The sequence below is a fragment of the Coffea arabica genome, chromosome 3c (genome assembly GCF_036785885.1).
Source record: "Coffea arabica cultivar ET-39 chromosome 3c, Coffea Arabica ET-39 HiFi, whole genome shotgun sequence".
Taxonomy (NCBI): Eukaryota; Viridiplantae; Streptophyta; class Magnoliopsida; order Gentianales; family Rubiaceae; genus Coffea; species Coffea arabica.
Genome location: NC_092314.1, coordinates 42,392,940 through 42,408,970, shown reverse-complemented (window position 1 = coordinate 42,408,970; position 16,031 = coordinate 42,392,940). Strand labels below are relative to the sequence as shown.

General features: G+C 40.8%; 1 protein-coding gene across 1 annotated transcript; it reads left to right on the top strand.

Annotated features, from left to right (window-relative positions):
• The first annotated feature begins 682 nt into the window (after window positions 1–682).
• Window positions 683–2,467, top strand: LOC140038002 (uncharacterized). The gene has a single exon (XM_072083188.1). It carries the CDS (start codon window positions 683–685, stop codon window positions 2,465–2,467), a length of 1,785 nt encoding a protein of 594 aa, XP_071939289.1.
• Window positions 2,468–16,031: the final 13,564 nt, after the last annotated feature.

The window sequence follows — 16,031 nt, the reverse complement described above, 5'->3', positions numbered from 1 at the left end:
TTTTCTAATATTAATGCAATTGGAAAATTAATTCCTATGGTCGTACCTAGGAGTATTTGCTGATTAGGGGTAATCAACGGTCGTACCTTGGTTATCAATAATTTAAGGAAAAATTGGTCATCAGACTATAACTAGCCTATTAATAAATTAAGTGAACCTCTCCTGCATCAATGATCGGATAAATGGACTGTGCCTGAGTAGTTGCATCCTTGGCTAGAATTTATTTATTCCTGACTAAATTCCTGCTATATTTGTGCTAGTGATTTATTCATTTTTAATTAAATTGTCTAATTATTTTTAGTTTCATTCCGGTAAAATCCCCCCCTTATCAATTGGACTTTAAAAAGAGACAAGTATCTCCAGTCCCTGAGGAGACGACCCTACTTGCCACTGTCTACTATTCAGTAATTTTTGTCAATTAATTAATACTGGTATATCGGATTAAGCAAACTCTTCGGGAACAGGGTGAATCAAGTAACCCATTGCACACCTAGAGTCCCTGCTCCAGTACCTAGGATTAATTATTGACTGCTTTTAGTGGTAGTTAGGTTCTATATTTATTACTATTATTGCACAGGCTGACGACCTGTCAATTTTTGGCGCCGTTGCCGGGGACTGGCGTTATTATTTGTTTCTTTTTAAATTCATTTTGTGTCCTAATTTGCTGGTTTTCTTCTAGTGTATGCCTCGATCTTCTCGTACAGGTGATTTGATTTTTGACCACGAGATAGAGAAGACCGCGCGTAGAACGAGAAAGGAAACCAGACAGCTCAGAGAAGAGCACTCCAGGGCTACATCTCAAAGACCCGAGCCAGGAGTTGATCCAACAGATTCGTTTGCTGACACTTCAAGTGACTCTGACCAGGAGGAAGGCACCATGGCTAATGCACAAACATTAAGGGAGTTGGCTGCTCCTGATTTAACTCAGCAGCCTTTGTGCATTACTTTCCCCGCTTTAAATGACAACATTCCATTTGAACTAAAATCTGGTCTAATTCAGCTTTTACCCTCTTTTCATGGTTTACCAGGTGAAGAGCCGTATAAGCATCTGCAGGAGTTTGATGTCGTTTGCAACAGTATGAAACCCCCGGGAATCACAGAAGAGCAGAAAAAAATGAGGGCATTCCACTTCTCCTTGAAAGATTCTGCAAAGGACTGGTTGCACTACCTGTCACCAGGTAGCATCACCACGTGGGGCCAATTGATGAAAAAATTTCTGGATAAATATTTTCCGGCGTCCAGGGCTGCAAGCCTAAGGAAAGAAATTTGTGGGATCAAACAGCATCCCGGAGAGTCACTTTACGAGTATTGGGAACGGTATAAGAGCTTGTTGCGCAGGTGCCCCCATCACCAAATAAGTGAGCAGTTGATCATACAATATTTCTATGAGGGGCTCATTTTTAGAGACAGGAGCATCATTGATGCTGCAAGTGGAGGGGCACTGGTGAACAAAACCCCTCAGGAAGCACGGGAGCTAATAGAGGGGATGGCAGAGAATTCACAGCAATTCAGTACAAGAGAGGATGCCCCAATACGTAGGGTGAACGAGGTAGAGACACCCTCCATACAGCAGCAGCTAAATGAGTTGACTGCGTTTGTTAGGCAACAAGCTGTGAGAAATGCATCACAAGCCAGGGTATGCGGGATTTGCACTGGTATAGGTCACTCTGCAGACATGTGCCCAATGATTCAGGAAGAAACTGCGGAACAGGTGAACATGGCTGACCACGCGCCCGCGCCAAGGAAGCAGTACGACCCTTACTCAAGCACCTACAACCCCGGGTGGAGAGATCATCCCAACCTCAGTTATGGTGGGAATAGGCAATCCAATTTCACGCCAAACAGGCAGTCTAACTTTGTGCCAAATAAGCCACCAGGGTACCAGCAGCAATACCAACCCCGACTGCCTCCGCCCCCTCAATCTGGTTCATCTACGGATGAGATGCTGAAACAAATGATGACGACCATGGCGCAGAATCAGCAAAGGACGGAGGCAGCTATTATGCAGAATCAGCAAAAGACGGACTCTGAGATGCAGGACTTAAGGAATCAGATAGGGCAATTGGCCACCAGAATGAACCGTTTGGAGTCCCAGAACCAAGGGAAGCTGCCATCTCAACCGGAGTTGAATCCGAAGAACGTGAGCGCAATGATCCTAAGGAGTGGGAAAGAAATTCAGGGGCCTGAACCTGTGATTCCCAAGGACAAGGATGAAGAGAAAATCGAAAATGAGCTTGAAAGGGAGGACAGCAGTGGTGCAGATCCAAAGGTACTTCCTGACCCAGTAATTACAACTAAAACTAACCCGCCTCCTTTTCCTAGCAGGTTGGAAAAATCGAAGAAACAAGATAAGGAGAAGGAGATCTTGGAGGTTTTTCGCAAGGTTGAGATCAACATCCCCCTCTTAGACGCCATCAAACAAGTACCAAAATATGCCAAATTCCTAAGGGACTTGTGTGTCAACTGAAGGCGGTTGAGGGGAGATGAACGGGTCATAGTTGGGGAAAATGTGTCTGCGGTCCTGCAGAGAAAGCTCCCACCAAAGTGCGGGGACCCAGGTATGTTTACTATTCCCTGTAGGATAGGTAATACTGTGATCAGAAGGGCCATGTTAGATCTGGGAGCATCAATAAATGTCATGCCTAATTCTATCTATGTTTCTCTAAAATTAGGTCCATTAAAAGAAACTGGAATAATCATTCAATTAGCTGACCGAACTAATGCATATCCTGATGGGTTGGTTGAAGATGTGTTGGTAAAAGTTAATGATTTGGTGTTTCCAGCTGATTTTTATGTACTTGATATGGATGATGATCACTCCCCTGATCCCTCACCTTTGTTATTGGGTAGACCTTTTATGAGCACAGCACAGACGAAAATTGATGTTAATAAGGGTACTCTGTCCATGGAGTTTGATGGGGAAATTGTGCATTTCAATATTTTTGATACTATGAAGTACCCCTCGAACTCCAACTTTAGCTCAGTTTTTTCTGTGAGTGCTATTGACCCTGTAGTGCAGGAAGTGTTTGAAACTGATGGCAGGGATGAGCTGGAGGTGGCTTTAACCAAGCACCTCGAGTTGGAGACAACTCCTCAGGTGGAGTGGAGTGAGGATTTAAAATGCACAATAGGTGCATTACACTCATTGCAGACCACCACGAAAAGGTATGAAGTTTTACCTATTTTTACTCCCGAGCCTCACCAGAGGGTATTGCCATATGTGGTGCAGGCACCTGTGCTGGAGTTGAAACCTCTACCAGAGCACCTGAAATATGCATATCTGGGTGAAAACGAGACACTTCCGGTGATTATCTCATCGGCACTGTCAAAAATTCAGGAAGAGAAATTGATCCGGGTCCTTCGGGAGCATAAAGAGGCGATAGGCTGGACAATGGCAGACATTAAGGGGATCAGCCCGACCATCTGTATGCACCGAATTAGACTAGAAGACGATGCCAAACCTGTTAGGCAGGCTCAAAGAAGGCTCAATCCCCTCATGATGGAAGTTGTGAAGAAAGAGATTCTAAAATTGCTAGATGTGGGGATCATCTTTGCAATATCTGATAGCCCTTGGGTGAGTCCGGTCCAGGTAGTCCCGAAGAAGGCAGGAGTGACGGTGGAAGCCAACCAAACGGGTGAGCTCGTGCCAGTGCGCAAACCCACTGGATGGAGGCAATGTATAGACTACCGTAGGCTGAACGCCGTCACCAAAAAGGACCATTTCCCTCTCCCTTTCATTGACCAAATGGTTGAACGTTTAGCTTGTAGGGCTTATTATTGCTTTTTGGATGGATTTTCAGGATACTTTCAGATAGCAATTGCCCCGGAGAATCAAGAGAAGACAACCTTCACGTGCCCGTTCGGGACCTTTGCCTACAGACGAATGCCATTTGGGTTGTGCAATGCACCTGCGACTTTCCAAAGATGTATGGTAAGCATTTTTTCTGAGTACGTGGAGAAAATTATTGAAGTTTTCATGGATGATTTCAGTGTATATGGTGATAGTTTTGATACATGTCTAGATAATCTGAAATTAATCTTGATAAGGTGTATAGATACTAATCTTGTGCTTAATTGGGAAAAATGTCATTTTATGGTTGAGCACGGGATAGTCCTGGGTCATATTGTATCGTCTAAGGGCATAGAAGTTGACAAGGCTAAAATAGACATTATTTCTGCATTACCTTACCCCACGAGTGTGCGGGAGGTGCGCTCTTTTCTTGGACATGCAGGTTTTTATCGAAGGTTCATCAAGGATTTTTCAAAAATTGGAGCCCCGTTGTTCCAACTCCTACAAAAAGATGTAGCCTTCGAGTTTGATGATAATTGTGAGAGAGCCTTTAACAAGCTGAAGGAATTGCTGACTTCACCCCCAATCATCCAACCCCCTGACTGGAGTCTACCATTTGAGATTATGTGCGATGCCAGTGATCATGCTGTTGGGGCTGTACTGGGGCAAAGAGTAGGAAAGACGGCTCATGTCATCTATTACGCATCCCGGGCCTTGAATGGAGCCCAGTTGAATTATTCCACCACTGAGAAGGAGCTTCTTGCAGTTATTTTTGCTTTGGAAAAATTTAGGTCATATCTGTTAGGTGCTAAAGTGATTGTATTATCTGATCATGCAGCATTAAGGTACCTGATGACCAAGAAAGATGCAAAGCCGAGGCTCATCAGGTGGATATTGCTACTACAGGAATTTGACCTGGAAATAAGGGATAAAAGAGGCTCAGAGAATTTGGTGACTGACCATCTGAGTCGTATACCCGTTGGAGAGGATAATGAACCATTGAGGGATGCATTCCCTGAAGAGCACTTATTTTCTTTAAATTCTCAGTTGCCTTGGTATGCTGATTTAGTCAATTATTTGGTAACTGGTAATTTTCCTGCAGGTTGGCAAAAATCGAAGAGGGATAAATTGAAGAGCGACGCCAAGTATTTTATCTGGGATGAGCCATACTTATGGAAGAGATGTGCAGATCAGGTGATGAGGAGATGTGTAAGTGAAATGGAATTTCAATCGATTTTAGCTTTTTGTCATACTTTTGCCTGTGGAGGTCATTTTGGACCCAAGAGAACTACTCATAAGATTTTAGAAAGTGGATTTTATTGGCCTTCATTGTTTAAGGATGCCTATGTGTTTTGTAAGTCATGTGATCGCTGTCAAAGGGTAGGTAATATAGCCCGTAAAGATCATATGCCCCAAGTCCCGATGATTTTTGTAGAAATTTTTGATGTCTGGGGTATAGATTTCATGGGGTCTTTTCCTACTTCATTTGGTTTTCTGTATATTTTGCTGGCAGTTGATTATGTGTTTAAATGGGTGGAGGCTAAGGCCACTCGAACTAATGACTCGAAAGTGGTTGCAGATTTTATCAGGTCTAATATTTTTGTGCGATTTGGAATGCCAAGAGCTATTGTCAGTGACAGGGGAACGCACTTTTGCAACAAAACCATAGCTGCGTTGTTTCGCAAGTATGGTGTACTCCACAGGGTCTCAACGTCATACCACCCTCAGACCAATGGTCAAGCGGAGGTGTCGAATCGGGAGATAAAGTCCATCCTGGAGAAAATGGTGCGCCCCGATAGGAAAGATTGGAGTCAACGGTTGGAAGATGCACTCTGGGCCTATCGGACGGCATACAAGACACCTATAGGGATGTCTCCCTATAGGTTAGTATTCGGTAAGCCGTGTCATCTTCCAGTAGAGTTCGAGCATAAAGCATTTTGGGCGGTTAAGCAATGCAATATGGATATTGAGGAGGGCGGAATCCAAAGGAAGTTACAATTACAGGAGTTGGAGGAGATCCGCAATGAAACTTATGAGAATGCGGTAATTTATAAGGAGAAAAATAAAATTTTTCATGACCAACAGATCTCAAGGAAGACATTCGAGTGTGGGCAAAAAGTTCTGCTGTACCACTCCAAATTACAGTTATTTCCAGGTAAACTACGTTCTCGTTGGATTGGCCCTTTTATTGTGACTAATGTCTTCCATTATGGTGCAGTCGAGATCCAAAGTTTGAAAGCTGAGAAGAAATTTGTAGTGAATGGTCATCGTCTCAAACCGTATTATGAAGGGGTTCCAACTGAACGGGTGGAGGTGATGCACTTGGAGGATCCTACTTGCTTAGTTTAAGCAAATCTTTGGACGATGTCTAGCCAAAGACATTAAAGAAAGGCGCTCATTGGGAGGCAACCCAATTGTTTCTTTCAATTGCTTATTGGTTTCGTGTCATAGTTTAAATCTGTTTTCCCTTTAATTTGACTGATTTTGGAGTGTTGATTTTCGTTTTTGCTGATTTATAGGTGCCCTTCAGTCATGCCGTGCCTGCGTGGTGATGTGCAGGACGCTCACGATCAGGAAATTCTGAAACTTCTGGGAGCTCTCCTGCCCTCATGACGTGCCCGCGTCACGTTCGCGGGAAAGATAAGGATTCAAATAAAATATAATAAAAAGGAAAAAAAAACACAAGAAGAAGAAATTTTTCCTCTAAACCGTAACCTTATTAAAAAAAAAAAAAAAAATTTAATTTTTCTTCTCCTTCTTTTTCTTTTCTTTCTTTCCTTTCTTTCTCTTTTCTTTCTTCCCCGCTGTTTTGCTGCTCCCCTGCTCTCTGGCCACCGCCGCACGCGCGACCAGCCCAAGCCCCCGCCATCGTTGCTGGAGTCGGACGCCGCTGCTGCTCTGCGCGCCGCTCGCCATCGCCACCCATCTCGACCGCAGCTGCCTGCACCACCTCGCGAGCGTCGCTCGCCTGTTGGCACAGGACCAGCCACAGCCGCACGCCGCTGCGTGCCGCCGCGAGCTCCCTTCCTTCCTCTCTCCACTACCCACTGCCGCGCGCAAGGCCGCTGTTCTCCACCAGATCGCGCGCAGCCCAGCCCCCTTCTCGCAAGCCAGGCCCACCGCCTCCCACGCCTGCACGCGGAACCCAGCGCGCCACCCCCACTTCAGATCTCCGTGCTTCCACCCGATCCACACAGCCGCGGCCCACCACTGCCGCACTCGACGCCTCCCATTCCAACACTTCCTCTACACCGCTAGCCACCACCAGCTTCACCTCTGCCGCTCTGTCGGCCGCCTTGAGTAGTCCCCGTGGAGGTATTTCACATTTGCCCCAATTTCTCAGTGTTTGTCGGTGCTATTTGGTTCCCTGCATGTTTGGGTGATTTTCCACCAGTGGTACTGGTTGAATTATTTTTGCTTGGAGTGGCTAATTCTTTTGGGGTTGGGTGCAATTGTGCATTTCATTGGCCATCTGGAGCCACCTGTTGGGAATCTGAGGGAACTATAATACTGCATTGGTTTGCCTGGCTGAGTAGCTGTGTTTATTGCGTTGTTACTGTCCCCTTGCTGCACTACTATTGCTGAATATGAGTTAGCAATTTTTCTTGGCCAACTGGAGCCGTTTATTGAGATTTTAAATGTGTTGCAATGCTCTGATTATTTGTTCGATTTGGAGATGACATTTTGACCATCACATTGCTTGGGGATATTGCTTGAATTGCTGGATAACTCGCTGGGGTTTCTCTTGAGATTTTAGTTGAGATATTTCTGAATTGCTTGTTGATTACTTGCTGGAACTCTCTTGTTTGCTATTGGTTGGATTACTACTGGGAGATTTTTGCTTTGTCAATTGCTGGTTTCTATACTTGTTGGATTTTCTGTTGCCTTGAACTTACTTTGGGGGAAATGGTGAGACCGAAATCCTCCTCTAGGTCTAGGACCTCTCAGTCTCAACCCCCTCCACAAGCCTCCATCCCTGTGAATACACCTACCAACCTACCTTCCTCTTCTGGTGCTCGGACCCGGTTGGGTAGGGGTAGGGGTGCTCAGGTAGATACCCCTACTCACTTTGGGGGGCACCTAACCTTCACTAGACCCGCCGATCAGCAGAGGTATGCTAAGGTCTGCGAGCGGCGTATTACACCAAGTAAGACTTGGGAAAAATTAACCGTCATGGGTCTAGGCATACGAGTGGAAGTCGAGCGAATGTTTACAGCCATCGGGTGGCGCTCATATCTAGATGTCTTATGCCCCGCCTTTGTCGAGCTGACTCGGGAGTTTTACTCCACCTTTGAGTTCGAGTTACCTACGAGATACACCGTTGACACACCACAGGTCATTCATTTCCGGCTCATGGGTCGAGAGTTCAATTTCTCCATTACCCAATTCAATCGGGCATTTGGGTTTGCCACTAGAGAGTATGCTGGGAGTAGGGAGTTTGCCGAGAGTGCCTGTGACTACATAGAGCCGTTCCTCTCCCACTACCATGACGTGTGGGAAGAAATGTCCGTCGACCAGCAGCGTTACGATTCTTCCCGATCTAGGAGCTCCTTTCTTAAGGACCCTAGTGCCCGCTATGTTCAGCGGTTCTTAGCCTACAGCTACTCGGGGCGCAAGGACAGCTCTGGCATACTCTCTCGCCCTGAATTCTTTTTCCTCTGGAGTATGAAGAACAATATCAAGGTGAACTTGGGGTGTTGGTTGGCCGCACAGTTCAAGACCGTCTTGGCCAAGAAGAACAAACCCCTCATCCTTGGGTCATATATCACTCACTTGGCGATACAGTTGGGGGTTCTTGACCTGGAGGACCACGACTTACATTTGGCGTGCGAGATGGAGCTCTTGGACGCAGACTGCTTGGAGAGGATGGGAGTCATCGAGCGCCTGCCTGATGGTTCCTACCAGTTCATCCCTCCTGGACCACCTAGAGCTCCGGGTGCGCATCATTCGTCCCGGGCAGGTCCCTCCTCCTTTCCTGGATCAGCCGAGGACACAGCTGGGCCATCTTCTTCTGCGCCACCTCCACCGCATGGGACTTCTGAATGGCAGCATCTCCGGGAGCAGGTTCAGGATTTGCAGGCCCGGATGACCAACGTCGACGCCAATGTCGCCGGCATAGCACAGAATTTGGCACAGTTCCTGATGCATACAGGCTTTGCACCTCCATTCCCACCTCGCCCTCCGCTATGACCCGGTTTCAGGGAAGTTTGGTCCATTTCCCTCTCACTTTTGTTTTTATTTGTCACATTGAGGGCACTGTGTGATTTAGGTGTGGGGGGAATGGGTCTACAGTGGTGCTAGTGTGTTTTCCGTTTTTAGTAGTTTTTAGTTCTTAGTTTTTAGTAGTTTTAGTAGTTTTTAGTTTTTAATAGTTTCTAGTTTTATTAGTTTTTAGTTTTACTTCTAGTTGTTTATTTTTCTTTCTTTGCGACTATTAATTCTAGTTTTAATTCTTAGTTTTAATCCTAGGTGACCATTAAAAAAAAAATGGAAAAAAAAAGAAAATTAAAAAAAATTTTTTTTTTGGTTTATTGACTCTAATTCTACTTTTGCCAAGTTTTTTTTTAAATATAATGTATCGGGTTAGTGTGGTTGGATTCGAGATGTCTCCTTGGTGAATATCGGACTGCTTGGTTCTTTTGATTTCCGTGGTAACTTTTCTAGGCATTGGGAATTACTGTTGGCATTTTAATGTGAACTGGTCCAATATTGACTCCAGTTCTCCATGTTTGGCAAATAATGAGGCGAGCTGCCCCTGTGTTTAGTTGTTAGTGCTGTTATTTTGCGTTTCTGCTTTGATTAGCTGTGAATAAGCTTGACTGTACTCCTCTATTGGCTACTACCGAGTAACCGGGAATCTGCACCTAAAAGTGTCGATTCTCGCGTCAAAAGGTGGTACTTAATATGAGTACGTGGTTGCATAGCGGTAGGAGCTGAGTAACCGGGCTCCTTCATCTAAAAATGTTGGAGTTCGCGTCAAAAGGCTCCGGCGGCTAGAGACTAAGTCTTCGTGTGCCAAATATTATTATGTGTTTTTTTTTTTTTTAAAAAAAAAAAAAAAAAAGGGGGAAAAAAGAAGAAGGAAAAAAAAGAGAGAATACATAATAGGGAAGCTTGCTGGTTTATGGACTCCATATGGGGACTTGTGTGAATATTTGGACCATTAGCTGATAAATGCTGTGTGTCATTCCTTTTCCTTAGACTAGTTAATTTGGAAATTGAAGGAGTTTGCGGTAGAGGCTAACTGGGGGGATGTTTCTCGGATTTTAACTACTAGTGCCCGATATATGATTTTCTCTTGAAGCTCTCGGCAATATGGTGGATTAGAGTGATGACCACTGTCAACTTTTCGGGGTCTGTCCACTTTTCTTATGCTTGAGGGCAAGCATGATTTAGGTGTGGGGGGAATTGATAGGGTATAAATTGTTAGTAATTTTATTATTAATTTCCCGTTCTATCCCGGACAAATATTGTGTTAATTGCTGATATTTACTCATATTTGGTATCTGGACCCAATTCCAGGAGTGGAGCAGATAACTACAAAAAGAGGGACTTTTGGATGCAAATTTGGGAGACTCCAGCAGAAAGCCTCAATTGGCTGGGACCACAAGAGCTAAGAGCTAGTAAAGGCACGTACAAAGCCTGAGGAGCAAGAGCTAATTCGGTAGCTTGTGGCCAATTGGTGGGGACCGCGCAGAGGCTCAAAACAAGGAGATGAATTCGGCAGCTTGTGGCCAATTGGTGGGGACCACTGGATACCTTTCTTTTGGTTTTAAATAGGGAACAAGCGTACAGAAGAGGGGAGCTTTGATTTTTCTTTCGCTAGTTTTAGTCTTGTAGGGTAGTTCTAGTTTCTTCTTCTTCTTCCTTTTGACTTGCCTCTGAGACACGCCAGGTGTTCGACAAAATTCCCCAACGGGAAAAACATCCTTCATTCCTTACTTTTTAGTACAAAACAATGCCTTCGCAATTTATTAACTCGTGTGGTGATTTAATTATGCGGCGTGGCTAAGTCTTTCATCTAGTCAAGGGTCAACTCGACGGCGCAGTCCCGAAAATCTGTGAGATCTAATTATTTTTCACGTGTTCCTTTATCTATTAATATTTGCATGTTGTCTGATTAAATTTTCATGGGATTATTTTATTAATTGGATGTCAAGGGCCCGATGTTCAATGTGATTTATTAATCTCGTGCCAATTTAGTCAATTAAATCCGTAATTGTTTGATTGATTAATATTAGTGGCAGCTGGTGTGCTTACACATTAGGGGAACGTGCAATCTAATTTAAATAACCCTCGTAGCGTGTTATTGGTTAGGGCTAGGTTTTTCTAATATTAATGCAATTGGGAAATTAATTCCTATGGTCGTACCTAGGAGTATTTGCTGATTAGGGGTAATCAACGGTCGTACCTTGGTTATCAATAATTTAAGGAAAAATTGGTCATCAGACTATAACTAGCCTATTAATAAATTAAGTGAACCTCTCCTGCATCAATGATCTGATAAATGGACTGTGCCTGAGTAGTTGCATCCTTGGCTAGAATTTATTTATTCCTGACTAAATTCCTGCTATATTTGTGCTAGTGATTTATTCATTTTTAATTAAATTGTCTAATTATTTTTAGTTTCATTCCGGTAAAATCCCCCCCCTTATCAATTGGACTTTAAAAAGAGACAAGTATCTCCAGTCCCTGAGGAGACGACCCTACTTGCCACTGTCTACTATTCAGTAATTTTTGTCAATTAATTAATACTGGTATATCGGATTAAGCAAACTCTTCGGGAACAGGGTGAATCAAGTAACCCATTGCACACCTAGAGTCCCTGCTCCAGTACCTAGGATTAATTATTGACTGCTTTTAGTGGTAGTTAGGTTCTATATTTATTACTATTATTGCACAGGCTGACGACCTGTCATCCAATATTAATCAACTGGATACCTCAAAACCAACCTCGTGGCCTAATTCAATCAACTGAAACTGAATAGTTCCTAGCAACTCTGTACCCTAACTCTCTGATAGCAAAAACGTCTAGGACTAACCCTGTCTAACTCTTGATACCAATTGTAGAAAATTTAGGATTCTAATAATAATTATGCGTACAAGGTTATTGATTTGAAGGAATAAAATAATCACTCAAAATATTTTATGTTCAAGAGATGAAATAAATAACTCACAATATTATTGATATATCAAAATAATGGAAGAAAGCTACTCATTAATAGAAAACCTTATAGATTTCTTGGACTCTCTTAAGAAAACACTCTAAATAATGTTCTATTTATAATCTACCAGACTTGTTGGAAAAGAAACTACTTGCATAGGAAATTACTAAATAAAACACAAATTCCTAAATCACACATTTATTAAAAATCTGACTCCAATAAAATTAGAAAATAAATAAATAGAAACTCTAGGTTTGGTTTATTTTGCTACAAATTCAAATTGAAAGAACACAATCAAATGCTAACTGCTAAAAAAATGAAGAAAAAGAAAACAAAAAAATTTTAGAAAATCTCTCTCTCTATTTTTCTTTGCTTTTGCCTCATCCCAACTATTAACACACTCTTACACCGCACCTTCTCTAACCAATAGTGGGCAACAATAATTATTTAGCTAGAATGGTAAAACTTCGTAATGTATTTTGAAGTTGTTCTGTTTTGTATATAATATTAAATTTTTGTTCTTGATTCCAAAGAAGTGTCTTTCTTGGATATCTACTTCTAATATCTAAAGCCAATTTATGCTCCTAAAAAGATAAAAGTTAATGCTTAGAGTCTGAAGTTAGTATTGTATTCAATTTGAAATTTGATTATCTAATAGTAAACAGGGAAAAAGATTGTAATGTTGAATCGTAGCTGTGTCCAAAATACTGCTGTTATTGATGATGTGATATGACTAGGGTTTTGGTTGCATCCACTGTATTATATAAAGCAATGGAAAAATGGAACTAGGAGAAGAATTAGTAATTAATAGATGCTTTGAGCATCTTGATGGAAAATTTTGTTACCTTTATTTCAACTGACTAATGAGGTATGTTTCTTTCACACATATTTACATATTCACAGCGTTGGGCTGCAATTTAGACATTCTATTAGTTTCACTTTAAAATTTGGACAAACTTCACTGGAGCTATATCCGACTAACTCAAGTTGCAAAAACGCAGTTTGGGACTTTCAAACACATATTTTATTGATATAAGCATAACTTCTAACCGTTATTCATGTGAGAAAGGCATGTGAAAAATTTTTTCCCATTCAAAGAGTTTGAATAGAATTTTTTTTCCGGTAAACCTTAGGGGAAGTAAATGTAATTAATCAAATATGATCACTAGAATAACCTACCATCTAGATCTATTTTCAACTTAAGGTGCCATATATTTTACATTTACATATACAATGCCAATTGTGATGCTTTAATAGTAACTTCTTGATTATGTAGCCGGTTTTATAAATTTTTTTAATACTTTGAGGGATAATAACTAAAAGTCAGTTGCTTTTTTTAAAGAGTAAAAAGTCCTGTTTCATTTTCTTTTCTTCAAATATATATTCTAGCCATAAAAAGTCATATGGGGGTCTTCTTTAGTAATTTAGTGATTTACATTTCTTTTGTTGAATACCTTGACTACGAATCTTGAATGAATTTCTTGTACTGAAACATGAAAATACTTCCAATTAGTCTTTGGGCTATTGACGTGATAATGACTTGAGGTTGTTCTTCCAATATCACACATAAGAGGAGCAAAATCAATATGGCTCTCTATTTTGTAACTTAATGTGTTTAAATGTTGGGTTAAAATCTTAAGTGAAGGACAAAAGTAGTAGTAGTAGTAATAAATATATAAAAAAAAAGTGGCGTAGTATGTATATTAATTTGAATATTAGATTTACAATGTTTTAGCAAATACTTGGTAATCACCATTTCTTGATCCCCTTACTTATCAAATTCAATGATCAAGTACTAATTGATATTCTAGATAAAGTCACCATATTCGTTAGTTAAGCATTAAGAGATGAAGTAAACGTATGAATAGAAAAGATTGTAGAATAGCTGGCGAGGTGCTACAGTGTTTTCCCCTAATTTTCCCTTAATAAGATTTGTACTCTTCTTCTTTCTCAAAATAGACATTTCAGCTTGAGTATTCTGGCTATTTGAAACATTTGCAAGTGAAGTCCCATGATAACTGTGTTAAAGTTTACTTATTCAAGAGGAGATCAGTAACTCTGTCTCTCTTCCTTCATTTATTTCCATATTGCTTTTCTATACTCTCCTACTACGACACAAAAATCAATAAGGTTTTGTAAAATCACAAGAAATATTTTAAATGTTTTATTAGAGGATAAAACTGAGAGTGTTACTCTATGTTAAATAGTTAAATTTCTATCCTTTTGACTAACCTTAATAAATTTTCTTAGTGCATAAGTGCAATTGTTGAAACCTCAGTGAAGGTTTTTGAAAATAGTAAGTATTTTATATGTTTTATTAGAGGATAAAATTGAGAGCATTACTATACTTTAAATAGTTAAATTTCTATTTTTGACTAATCTCAATAATTATCTTAGTACATAGGAATAATTTTAGAAACCTCTCCTGAGGTTTTTGATAATTGCACGACCTTTTTCAAGGTTTCAAAAATTTCAGAGACCTCTCTTATCAAAAATTGGGTCCCAATGCTTATATCAGACCTGGTGAAGTAATTGTAGTAGCCTTACAGTTTATATAGTATTTGACAATTACATGGACTTAATTAATTAAATCGGCCATTAATCAAATTTTAATAGAAATATTCACAATTTAGAACTAAAAAAATTTCTAATTTGCTATGAGAAAAAGGGCGCCAATTCGAGGCATCCTTTTTCTGATTGATATGCTTGACAAAAAGCTAAAGAAATCAGATGTGAGAGATAGAGAAATAGAGAAGTAGGTATTTTTTTTTTTTAAGAGAAATAGAGCTTGCGCAATAGCATTTGTGTAGCTAACGGTGTGAGGAGGCTTCAAGTGGAGGAAACTTGCTCTTTAATTCTTGTCAACAATCTACTGACGGTGTGCATATCTTAATTAAGGTAAGAGAAAAGACTTTTCTAATGTTAAAGTTTGGGAATTGTTGTTGTTTTTAGTTGTAGATTCTGAATTCTTTCTTTATCATGCCAAAAACGGTCCTCGAAGTGAAAACAATTGGCTTGATCATGCATAAATTGGAAAACATGACATGCCATTGTCTATTTTATGCTCTCTGCAACAAACTCCTTGACGATCAGCAGTACGATGTAGAGTTTTTAGCTGAATATCTCGAGTGCTAGTTGTATGATCATGGAAAATATGTGTTCTTGAATTAGAATCTAGGTACAGCTTCTGTCATGTAGATATTGATAAAAAAAAGTGAAAGCATATCAATCTTCACTATGTTTTATATTGTTTGCGGTAAGATAATAGTTGATCAGCAGTAGATCTTAAAAATGCACCTATTGTTGAATGCTTGATTGATAAGTTCAAATAATTAAAAAAGGGTATTTTTTATGTGACAGATTAAAAATAACAATTCATGTTTTTGTACTAGATTAACTAACTAATCTAACATATGAGTGGCATTTGTGGAATCAACTTGTCTTCTCTCCTTAATCAAATTATTTATTGTTGGTTTTTTTTGAATCAGGCTAACTTGTTACAAGCCAAGCTGTTTTAGGGGCCACTCTACACCGAGTACGTTAACAACGGGACTCGAACCCTAGATAAATCAGGAAGGTCGTCATATCCTAAGAAGGAGGAGCGGACCGCTCAAGCTATTCCGTGGGGGCAGAAGACCAGCCACGTAAGGTGTGGTGGCAAGTTTGTGGGAGACAGGGGTTGAACCCCTGACTGACCACTGGACCAAATAGCCAGTAGCGACAGAGCAACTATCACTAGAACAAATACCTAGTCTTACGCTAGTAATAAGGACAAAGTGATTGCTGCTGTTCCATTATGTTCAATTTGGCCATATTTTACTATGAAAATGTTATTTAATTTCAATATTGACTTGGAATATGTGCTACGTCCATATTGAAAGGCCAACATCACAATTGTGGTCAATGGAGAAAAGGAATCCATATTGAAAGGCTAACATCACAATTGTTATGTCATGTGTGAACGGCTTCCATTGAGTCTTACCGCTGGTATCTGCTATTATTTGTTCCAAAATGAAGCTAAAAGAAGAAGTACCATATTAAATGCATGTCCCCTCTAAATTGACTAAGGTTTCTAA

Excerpts from the sequence above, each read along its gene's own strand:
- LOC140038002 (XM_072083188.1), top strand. The coding sequence starts at position 683 with ATGCCTCGATCTTCTCGTACAGGTGATTTGATTTTTGACCACGAGATA.